This window comes from Merops nubicus, unplaced genomic scaffold (genome assembly GCF_000691845.1).
Source record: "Merops nubicus isolate BGI_N331 unplaced genomic scaffold, ASM69184v1 scaffold2998, whole genome shotgun sequence".
In the NCBI taxonomy this organism is placed as follows: domain Eukaryota; kingdom Metazoa; phylum Chordata; class Aves; order Coraciiformes; family Meropidae; genus Merops; species Merops nubicus.
The window spans coordinates 29,549-41,660 of NW_008624935.1; the positions used below are offsets into that span (position 1 = coordinate 29,549).

General features: G+C 49.0%; 1 protein-coding gene across 1 annotated transcript in view; it reads right to left on the minus strand.

Moving 5' to 3' along the window:
* The window catches only part of LOC103777924 (voltage-dependent T-type calcium channel subunit alpha-1I-like), a gene marked incomplete at its 5' end in the record, with an annotated part of 37,807 nt that extends 27,807 nt beyond the window's left edge, over window positions 1–10,000 (minus strand). Inside the window, 3 exons of the mRNA XM_008945488.1 lie at window positions 539–724; window positions 1,348–1,499; window positions 9,836–10,000. Of these exons, the coding sequence (XP_008943736.1) occupies window positions 539–724; window positions 1,348–1,499; window positions 9,836–10,000 (503 nt within the window). The remainder of the gene's footprint in view (window positions 1–538; window positions 725–1,347; window positions 1,500–9,835) is intronic.
* Between the last annotated feature and the right edge of the window lie 2,112 nt (window positions 10,001–12,112).

Genomic DNA, 12,112 nt, shown 5'->3' on the forward strand with positions numbered 1-12,112 from the left:
AGGAGCGAGGGACAGAACAGCACAGCCAGACCACTGGGACCTATCCATGAGGAAGGAGCTGTGTATTGAATCCCTTGAGCTCGCAAAAAGATTTGCTTTCCATCTGCACTGCCTCAGAGCTCACATTATCACCCCAAATTGATCTGCTCTCTCTGTTGTTCTTGTTCTCTTTCATTTCTCTCCATCTCTCAACCACAGGCTCCACAGGATGCACTGACAGAACTTTCCTGGTTCCTTCCTGCTGCCTTTCTGCCAGAGCAGCCTCCAGCCTGAACTCTTCCTGCAGCCAGTGCTGATTACCAAGAGAGGTCACCTATCCTGCAATGGGACATTGTGCTTAACATGTGTTATTGGTGGCAGAACTTCTCCACCCTGTCTAGGCCAAATCTTCAGCTGCCAACCCAATTTAGGGCAGCAGCAACCTCAGTCCTACAAGCAAATAAACATCTGTGCCTAGAGCAATGGGCAAGACAAGTGGTGCAGCCATGCTCTGACACTGCTGCCCACACCAGCTGTGCAAAAAGCACTGCTTCCTCACCTGAAGATGAAGATGAAGAGCATGAGGAGCATGCAGAAGGTGGCCACGTTGTCCATAGTCTTCATCAGCACCACGAGCTGGCGGCGCAGCGCGGGCATGAAGCGCACCAGCTTCAGCACCCGCAGCAGCCTGAAAGTCCTCAGCACAGAGAGGCCCCCATCCGCCTGCCCGATGATCTCCCAGATGCTATGGCCCAGAGGGGTACGGGGAGCATGATGGACAAAGGGAAAAACAAGTGGACAAAGAGATGAGAGAGAGGAATAACCATAAACTCAAAGTTTTCACCTCCACGTCGGCAGCGGTTCTAAAGGGGTCAGAGAGAAGGTCTCTGAGCAACAGAGAGCTTCCTGTTTGAGCAAGATGTAAATAGAAATATATACCATGGGCTCATAAATATGTGTAGAAAGCTGTTTCTCACTTGAGAACGTGACCATGGCACTGCATGTTGTAAATATAAGGGAAGGAGTATTAAATTCCAGCAAGACAACCTCTTCTGTCGTGCATTAAACCTCTGCAGCATCCTTAATTTGTGCATTTTTAAAACATTTCACAGCTAAGGCTTGTTGTGGCCTTGCAAGGCCATTGCAAGTTCTACAGAGGAGACAACTGAGAGGCAGAACTGCTGTGGGGTTTGCCAAGGGTCACCGAGTGTTGGGAAAAGACACCTTGGTCTCCCAGACCTTGTGCATCAAGCTCAGCTCCTCCTAGGAGAGCTGCTAAATCCTTTTTGAAAAGGCACATGCAGAGGTGGATGCCCTGTGGTATTCTTTTCACTGTGTGTTTCAGCTGATCCCCAGGGCCCCTGTCACCTGATGATGACAATGATGCTGTCAAAGATGTTGTAGGGGTTGCGGAGGTAATCAAAGAGACCAAAAGCAGCAAGTTTCAGGATCATCTCCAGGGCAAACATGCTTGTAAACACGACGTTGCTGATCTCCAAGATGTTGGTCAGTTCCTCTGGCTGGAGAGAAGACAAATTCAGAGAGTCAGAACCAAAAGAGCCTTGAAATGATGAGAAATAAAGTGGCACCATTCGCAGGGGACGGCCACTCCATACCCTGCTCCTCCAGAAGCTAAAAGCTTCTTTACTCTGTGTGAAGAACTTGAGTATTTTTTGAAGCAGAGCAAAAGTGGCTGACCTGTGGTCAACCTCTTTCCTCAGGGATTTCTTCTTCTGAGGTTTCCACTGGTAGCTCTTCCATTTTTTTCCTGCAATTCTGAAGGTGTTTCAATGATACAAAACAGTTCCTCATCTTTCCTACACCTCACTGCACTTCTCTGCTCTTTGCCTCTTTTTTTTTCCCTTCCCCATTTTTCTCTCCCTGATTCCCCAGCAAATCCTTGGCATGCATTAGTTTTCTGGTCTTGTGCCAGCAGTTTTTCTCATGCCACTATCCTTAGAGTGGTTTCAGGAGTTACCCAAGTGAATATCAGACTGGACAAGACAACCTCAAGGAGGAGAACACTACTAACACCTACCTGTGAGGGACAGGCGGAACAGGACAGGGTGAGGAGAAAAGAAAAACACACAGCAAAAGGGGAGGGGTAGATGCACAAGGTAAAGACCTACAGGTGGGACACAAGCTGATGGAAAGGGAAAAAGGGAAAAAAAGGGGAAAAGGGAAAGGAAAAAGGGCAATCTGACCCTGGCTCAGGCTTTTTTTCTGTTGAATCTCTGCCACCTCTTCCAGCCCCTGTGGTACAGCCTCGCCCAGCAGAGACCGATGTGTTTGTGCATATGAAAGAAAGTGTTTTAATGACTCCATCAGTGGAACAAGTCTGAGCAAATTGAATTACCCCTCCTTTTGTTTTCTGAGTTAATGACTTTTTCTGCAGTGTGTGTGGCCTTGGAAACTTCTCTGACAAGGTCAGGAAAGGGTCTAGGCCATTTCCTCAGGAATGATGAAACATTGCCTCAGAGGGAGAAAGAGGCTGGTGTCATTGAGGAGGGATGCCTGGATGGTGCCATCCTGTGGAATGAAGGCACTCCCTACACTGAATTTGGGATGAACACATCTGCTCAAAGCAGCTCTCACCCAGGGACTGGGACTGTACCAGGTCAAACAGCAAGAGTTGGTGGCTCACCCCTGGAGACCACCATGACAATGGGAAGCTACAAAATGCTCCCAAAGTGAGAGAAAAACTTCCTCCCAGTGTAACAGGTTGTATCTTGGGATCAGGCTAGACAACCCATGGTCTTCAGACTGCAGGAGACTGCTAGGCAGCTCACCTAGCTGTAGCATGCTCCTGGACATCCCCTTCCCAAGCAAGCAGCTGGTGGGGACCTGCTCCAGACAAAGGTATGTCACCTTCCCAAGTGGAAGGACAAGCAGGCACAGCAGCTCCAAGGCACTTCTTCAAGGCTAATTTCCACATTTGCCTTGTGGCAGGTATGTCACACCTCAGACAAGGTCACGTATTTGATCTTCAACCTCCTGTGCCACTGAGCCCCAGCTCCAAGCCTTCAAGGTGAGTCTGACCCAGCCCTTCTGGCAGCAGGCAGTAGAACTCCACTGTTTGGACACCCCTGCTGAAAAGGTGGCTGAGGATTCCTGTGCCTGGCCACCAGGCCACTTTTCTAAGCATCACATAAAAGCCAAGGGGAGCTGCTCCAGAGTGAGCTCAGCCTACAGCAGGTCACTGTCTACAGGGGTTTCCTGAGGTTCTCTGCTGGTAGGGAAACAGCAGCAGAGCAGAGAGACACATTAGGAGCTGGCAGCTCTCATGGGAGAGGTTGTTGAGGCATGGGCATTGACAGGGCAGTTGGGTTGGAAGGGACCTCTAAAGGCCATCTAGTCCAACCCCCCTGCAATAAACAGGGACATCTCCAGCTGGGTCAGGCTGCTCAGATGACTGGAACCACATCCCTGAGACAGGCCCAACAGTCAGACAAGATACCCAACATAAAGGATTCAGGCACGTCCCCTCAGCAGCAATCCCACCTTCCCAGATGTCCTTGCATAACAGGTATGGGGCCTTGCAAGTAGAACCTGATAATACAGAGGATGATGATTCATCTAGCTGATGAGCATGGTCAAGATCAAGTCAGCCTACACCTTGCACCAGCACTGCTTCTAAAAGAAAGAAAGATGGGCCATTGTCACAGGTGACCCTCTTCTGAAGGGAACAGAAAGCCCCAAACACAGACCAGACTCACTTCTCTAGATGAGAAACCACTCACTTTGCTCACTTGCTAAAGATGTGGTGAGAAACTTCCCACCCTGGTGTGGCCCTCAGACTCTTATCCATCATTGACCTTTCAGGTAGGCAGCAACAGACTTGCAAGGAGAAATCTGGGGACAATCAAAAGAGACTTCAGGGCCACAGGATGACTGGATAAGAGATCAGGAGCACAAGTAGAGTTCTCTACCCTACCAGCTGTTATAGACTGCCCAGCCAGGATCAAGAAGCAGATGAAGCATTCTACAAGGAGCTGGGAGAAGTCTCACATCACTACCACTTATTCTCACAGGGGATTCAGCACAGCAGATGTCTGCTGGAAGTACCATACAGCAGGGAGGGAACAGCCTAGGAGGTTCCTGGAGGGTGTGGAAGATGATTTCCTGGCACAGCTGGAGAGGGAGCCCACCAGGGAAGGTGCCCTGATGGACCTCTTGTTTGTGAACAGAGGACTTGGGGGTGATGTGGTGGTTGGAGATGGTCTTAGTGAGAGTTTCCAGTTCTTGGAGAAGTAAGGTCAGTAGAACTGCCACCTTGGACTTCCAGAGGGTAGGCTTTGGCCTGTTTAGGAGACTGGTTGACAAAGTCCCTTGGGAGGCAGTCCTGAAGGGCAGAGAAGACCAGGCTGGACGTTCTTCAAGAGGGAAATCTTTAAGGTGCAGGAGCAGGTCATCCCCAGGTGCTGAAAAATGAGCTGTCAAGGAGACTGCAAAGATTTTGTGAGGATATGCAGGGAAAAGTTAGAAAGGCTGAAGCCCAGCTTTAATCTGGCAACTGCCACAGAAGACAATAAAAGATGTTTCCATAAGTACATTAAGAGCAAAAGGAGGACCAAGGAGAAATTCCATCCTCAGCTGGATGTGAGGGTGTGACCAGTGACCAAGGATGAGGAAAGGTTGAGGTATTGAATACCCTGCAGGTCAGAGCCAATATTTCTCTCACATATCAGTATTAGTGCCCAAGAGGAAGGGAAATCATGGTGTCTACCTGAGGCCCAATCCTCCCAGGGGAGTAGATGGCCTGGAAACTGCTCCTCACATCTGTGGCTTCCCTTTGCTAATTTCTTGCACTCATCATTGCAGCTTTTTATTGAAATAGTCTACTGCTTTAAAATTATAAAAAGAAAAGGGGGAGATAGCTCAATTTCTACCCATAATTACATTTGAATAACAAAAGCCTCCTGAAAACGAGGGGAGAGGAGGGAAGATAAGAGTAAAGAGAGAGGAAGAAGGAGCAAGTGCACACAGGAAGAGAGAGATGAAGATCACTTCATGGCAAGCCAGGCAGTAATGACCCTTGCCAGGTCCATATGCTGAACAGAGATGCCAGTTTCAGCCTGAATCAAATGATTGTATCAGTGAGAATGAGCAATGTACAAAAATGACAGGCTATGATGGTGGATTATCCTCCTCTCTGCTGTCCACACGGTCTCTCTTGTGCTGTCGTGGGGAGAAATTGATGTTTGAAAAGCCATCCTTGCATCTTGCCTGTGGAAAAGGTCACCTGCTCCCCTGCCTCTCCTTCCCTCCTGACATCTGTTTCTCTAGTCAAGTCTCCCCCTGCTAATCTTTTTCTAATGGGCCATCAATCAGCCCCAGCTTTCCAAAGCAGCTTTCCAAGAGAGAGGAGCAGGAAGGACTGGGCAGGGAAAGGAAGAAGAGGTGCAGAGAGAAAGGCAGTGAGAGGAATCAAAAACCAAAGCTGAACTCAAGGGTATTTTAGCCCAAGCAAAACCAGGGAACGCCAAAAATCTTTCCACAAGAGAAGTCTGCTCATACTGCCAAGCTGGGGTAGATTCATTTACCCACCACACCAGGAGAGAAACATGAACAAAACTGTGGGAGCTGAGGATTGAGGTGAGGAAAAGAGAGATCCCAGGGGCACAGCATGGCCACAGCCACTGTTTTAACCAGACTGCTTCACTACTCTGAATATGGATCTCTTTCCAAATGCATGAAACTACCTGACATCTTCATGGCACTGAGCTCTTCACCCCTACCAGTGCAGATCAAATCCTGAGAGAGAAGTGGAAGATTCAGGAGGACTTCAGGGCTCCTCCCCAGACATCAGAAACTAGACCTGGGACAACAGAGGGCAGCTGCTCAGCTTTCTTCTCCTTTTCAGCTTCTTACTAATGTTGGTATTCTTATCTCAGATGAGACTGAAAAAGGAATTGGTCCATTATCTGACAGCAGCCAGAAACTCCTGCACTACAGGAAGGGTTAAGCATATGCAGACCACCACGAAGGCACTGCAGGAGGAGCTTCTCCTAACCAGGAGTAAATTGCCAACTGTCTAGAAACTGGAGAGTGATGGGTGTGATCTCTGCAGACTAGCCCCACCAAACCATACCTGCAAACCACTGCCTCTGAGAAGAAGACAAATATTCCACAGGGAGCTCTCTCCAGTGTGTCCATTTTCACCATTTCAAAGACACTTGACAATAATCAGAAGAGACATATCAGCCATGGAACATATCAAATATGTTTTTTTCTTGCTCCAGCCACCACTCAACAACGACTGCGGGATTTCAGGATGTTTTGTTATGCCCTAGTTTCACAACGTGGTTTCATCTACGACCCCAGGGAGACTGTTCCATCATTTACTAAATGTCAGCATGATGAGCTGGCTTGGACATTTGCTGAATGTTTCTGACAAGCAGCAAATAGTAAAAAGAGAAGCAATAACTGTAAAAATATGAACTCGTGGATGCAATAAATGCTGGTATATAAAGGGAAATCATGCAGGCTAAAGGATATGAGGGTGCTGAGCCACAGGGCTGATCTAGTTAGGAAACAAGGGATCATCTCCTGATCCACACATGACAGACCTCATAAAGCATTGATCTGATGTACAAAAGGGGACTTTAAGTAGATACTGGAGAAGATAAACCAAATTACTCAGCAATTGTCTCATTGGCTACTAATGGCAAAGAAGCTTGAGCCCAACAGGGCATCCAAGAAATAGATGAGGAAGGCAGCCTGGGATGTTCAGCTGGGACCAGCCTTTCATCCTCGTGCTGAATAAGGGAGAGAGCTGCACAGCACCAGATCCTCTGTGAACACTAAAAAAAGTAAGCCTCTTAAAAGGATCCTTCTGGACAGTCACAAGCATCTAATATCTTGATTTTCTACACTGGATTTTAAAAATAGACATTTCCGAGCAGAAGAAGAACTGAAGAACTGCCAAAATTATTTCAAGCAGGACAAAGCTTGAAATGGTGGATTTGGGCTCGTACAGAGTCCCAGCAATATCTGAAGGCCTGATGCTGAGGCTATTACATGGTATAATGCAGACTGATGGATCTGAATAAACTTATCTATTTACAGGTGATAACTCACAATAAGTTTAAGGATTAAAAATTACTCATACCACTGCAGTTTCTCCCAAAATGAGTTTATTTCCCTCACAAGAAATGTAGAAGGAGATGGGAAGCTGCCTTGGCCACACAAACAGGACAGGACAAGAGACTGGATGGCTAAGCTAAATTCTGAGGGGATTTGGTTCTGAGTAAAGTGGTTTGAGCTGCTGCGCTTAAGTCTCCTGGCAGGAAAACACTGTGACTATTAAACCCCTGAACTGGAACAAACAGATTATTTGAATTCATGTTTTTCTTGCTGTTGGTCAAGGTTCAGGAATCAAAGGCAAGGCTCACACAGGAGCTCTGTCCCGCAGGGTGCTGTTTCTGACCATGAACCTTGAGCCTGGCTCCTGCAGCTCTCTCCCCCCTTAACCTAGTGGTTGGTGGGTGCTGTGGTCACTGGGACAGCTCACCTGAGTCAGTGGAGCAGCAGGAGCTGACAGATGTGCCACAAGATGCTCCCAGGACTGCTCAAACACGTGACACCTCCACACGTCCTCTTGTCTAGCCACATATGTCCCCAGAGAGTGGCTGGGGCTGTGATCTCCCATGCACCAGCAAATAAAAGCTTTGAGAAGTCTCTTTGCGCATTAGCTCTGGGCCAGGAGCAATTCATGGGATGAATGAGCTGAAGCAACAGAAGCTACTTCAGTCACAGGATGGTGTCACTGCAAATCAGAGATGTTTTGCTGGATATTGTTCTGTGAAAATTCATGTTTCTGGGAGAAGGAGAGAAAAATAGGGGATGGAGCACCAGCCTGATATGTGCTGAGAGCATGGTTTGAGGAAAACTGGAAGAGAGCAAATGGAAGTGCAAATGCCTGGGTGATTTTGAGTTAACTGCTGACTGATAAAGACCTGGAATTCATGGTATGGTCTGAATATTATTTCTTTTTAATCTTCTTGTGTCAGGGAAACAGGATTCAACACACACACTTTAAATAAACAGGTGACACCACATTTATCAGTTATGATCAGTTCAGCTGACATCTCTCTCCAAGAGCATACATAGTCCTGAGCTTTTCCCAGCTACTTGTGGATAAAAAGTGAGAGCATAACTTGAAGGATGTGTCATTAATAACCTGCTACAAGACACCTCAAGACTGCAGGCAGCTCCCACTCTGCTGTGGGCTGTACAAACACAGCAGAGGCAGCCTGGAAGGGCTTCAGTCTGCAAACACAATAGCCTGAACAGGAGAGTGAATTCTCTACCTCCAGCTCAAATATTCTGCTAAACTCTGAATTCACACTCTCTCCAATAAACCAAAATGAACAATGGCTCTCCCTGCTTAGTGCTCACATCTTTAAAACATCAGTGGGCAGTTTTCAGACTGTCCTGGGTTTCAACCCTTAGTCATCTCTCTGCTATGTGATAAATGCATTGCTCTTTTTTATCTATTGTCATGAGTCAACCCCTCCAGCCTCTTCTTCATTCCCCTCTCCCCGGAGCTCCTGCCAGTATTTTTTTGGTACTGAAGCATCCACTGCAGGTTTGCATTCTGGGATCAAAGGAAGGTTTCCCATGCATGTATCAGAAACTAGCTGGGCTTTAAAAAATAGTTTAATGCCTGGTACACGGGTGGGAGCCAGACATCTGGGGCTTCAAATACTGGCTCAGACACTGCGTTGCTTCAAGCAGGGATAAGATACTCTGGGTCTCAAGATATCTCCATCCTGATAGAGCACAGGACAAATCTGAGTGCCTTGAACCAGACTCAGTGTCTGTCTCTTTGCTACATGAGACTGTGGTCAGGACTGGACTTCACCTTGGCTCCAGACCTTCAATACAGTCAGCACCTCATTACTGGAGTGATCTCTTATTTCTGTGATCTGGGCAGACACGTGGAGCAAACTATGGCCACGTTCAGGCTGGCAGCACAGATCAGAGGCATGGATGCATAGCACGGACTCCTCTTACACCCAGTGCAGCAGAGCTGCCAGCCAGCAAGGCACATGCAAGGTCCTGGGTATGTTTAAAACCCTCTGAAGCCAGCTCTGCACATCCTAGACACAGCCTCTGCTTCCCAGCTATGAAAGGAGGACACACAATCCTTCTCCATCTCAGGAGCCTGTCACTGGGATGAAGGGCACTGCTGACTCAGAGCTGTCTGCAAACTCTTGGTGTGAAAGTCAAACCTGTGCCCACACCTGCTGGCTGTGAGTGACCCATCTATCACTTTTTGCTGTCACAGCAAAGGCAAGGCTCAGGCCATCTGAGCCCCCCAAACAGCTGGAGATGGGAGGTGGTGCCTTTCCTGGCCTCTTTCTATAGACAGACTCGTGCTCGGGCGTCTCTTAATTAAGCTGGGAAGGCTTGTGAGCTGATGGATGTGAGCTGAGATGCTGGTGCAGTGCCTGTGACATCCCCAGAGGGCACATTAAATTAACCAAATAGACTAAGGATTCAGTAAGCTAATGAAGAGAGAAATGAGAGAGATGAGGAAGATGGGACGGGTGAGGGTGAAGGAGCGCGAAGCAGATGGAAAGAGAAAAACAGAAGGATAAGAGCAAGCAGGGAAGAGGAAAAGAGAGGGACTGAAAGGAGCCGAGGGGAAAATACACAGTGAAAGCAATAAAGTGCAGGGATAAAGGAAGAAAAGACCCTGCAAGGCCCCGAGGCTTCCTCCAAAGCCACGCTGGGACCATCTGTGCTGTGGCCCCGGCTCCGAACCGCTCGGTCTCTGCCCCTGACTGCTCAGCGAGGCTGTAACCCCCCAGCAGGACCCAGCAGCTGCCTGTGCCCCCAGGGGCCTCACCTGCTCGTGGTGCTCGATGCCCATACTGATGGTGTTCACCAGGATGGCGATCATGATCCCCCGGTTGAAGTACTTGCTGTCCACGATGCCCCGGAGCTTGCCCCTCACCTCTCGCCACACGGCCCCGCAGAGCTTCAGCCGCCCGCCGCCTTCCGCCTCCTCCTCCTGGGCTGAGGCCTCCTGATCCTCCCTGCTGCCCTCTCCTTCCTCCTCCTCCTCCTCCTCCTCCTCCTCCTCGCTGGCTGCTCCGCCCTCCTGCTGCGAGGCAGTGCTGTCCAGGGCAGGGAGCCTGGGGGATGCTCTGTGCTCCCTGCGGTGGCAGCGGGGGCAGTTGGTGGGGTCGGAGCTCGCCGTCACGGCGATGGGCTGGCCCAAGCCCTGAGGAGGGCAGGCAAGAGAGTTGTGCTGCTGGCAAAGCCCTGGGGAGAGAGGTAATCCTTGCTTAATGGAAAACACATCCAAATAGGGCAGCTGGTTGGGTTTTGGGTGTTTAGACAGGGTAAAAGTGGGCGTTTTAGCTGTAAGGGTGATTAAGGACTGGGATATCATCTCAAGGGGAGCACTAAAAGCCATGGCCATTGGGGCTTTACACTGGCAGTGTCACCAAAAGGGACGTGTTCCTCTGCCAGTGATCAGCCTCAATAGGGGTCTACGTCCAGCAGAGGAAGAACTGTTTTGTCTGATGCAGGGAGCACAGCTTGAGACTCAGTGTATCTTGGGTTAAGTGGGAACTGAGGAAAAAACAATGATGAGGGCTGGTTTTTGGCCTGAAAAGCTATAAGTGAGGTCTGAGAAGCCACATGTGGAGCTGAACTCTCTAAATTAGGGAAGCTACAGTTAGCAAAGCATCTCGAGAAGCCAGAAGAGGCAGCACAAGAACAGTTCCTCCTAACAGTCCATGTGCTCTGAATCAGAACATATCTGTTCACTTCAGTGAGAACACGAAGTTTGGGTTCCTCCACCCTTCAGCTGGGCCTAGGAGATCAAATGGACACTGGGGAATGAATCAATTAGTTCATTAACCCAGTGCATGAGACTTGCAGAAGCCTTCCTCCCAGCAATTAAAGGAAATGAAAGGCTGAGGATGTAAGACCAGCTGAAAAATCTGCCTTTTGCCTTGCCAATGGGAGCATTACTTATGAAAGGCATCGACAGGCAGTTAATACTAACTCTGTAAAACTATTTTTACAGTCACTTTTCAGGCCAGGAATCCAATTTAAATGGTATCTTGTGTCTAATTTTACACAATAATATGTGCTCCCATCAAAAGAAATTGTCTTTGTTGCCCTTATCTATCCAGCTGACTTCTCCAGTATTGCTCTGTTGGTTCAGAAGACACCCTATGTGACATTTCTGCTCCCTTTGCCTCTCTTTTGAGGTCCCACAGCAACTGAGTTTGGGGGGAAAGCTCTGGGGGAACCTGCTGTGTCACCCAGTCCAGTTCTGAGTCCCACTCTTGCATATGCCCCTAACACTCAGCTCTCCTAGACTGGTACCATCCCTGTGCTACACCAGACCTAGAGCACTGCATGAGCCTGAGTCAGTGCCTTTAGTGTTAGCCCATCATAGAATGTTTGGGCTGGAAGGGACCTCAAAGGTCATCTAGTCCAACTCCTCTGCAGTAAGCAGGGACATCTCCAACTAGATCAAGGTGCTCAGAGCCTCATCCAGCCTGATCCTCAATGTCTCCAGGGATGGGGCCTCCACCACCTCTCTGGTCAACCCATTCCAGGGATCTATCACCCTCATATTAAAGCACTTTTTCCTAATGTCTAACCTAAATCTCCCCTTTTCTAGCTTAAAGCCATTCCCACTTTTCCTGCCACTCCAAACCCTTGTGAACAGACCCCCCTGTGTTATTGTAGGCCCCTCTCAGGCACTGGAAGGTCCCTATAAGGTCCCCCTGGTGCCTCCTTTTCTCCAGGCTGAACAAACCCCACTCTCTCCACCTCTCCTTCAAAAAATCTGTAGCGCTCCTCTGGACACACACACCAACAGCTCCACGTCCACCAGGGTCTCTGGATTTCAGATGTGGGTTCCCCACATTTCCCATGGGCCATCCCCCTTTCACTCCACCCCTTGCTGGCCATCCCCACCTTGCTGCTCTGGTGCAGTGGCCACAACCCCACGTTCTACAGCCAACGGCAATTCTAACTCAGTCATAGAATCATAGGGGTTGGAAGGGACCTTGAAAGATCATCCAGTCCAACCCCCCCTGCCAGAGCAGCGTCACCAATCAGCGTTCCTGTGCATCACACAGGAAGGTGTCCAGGCGGG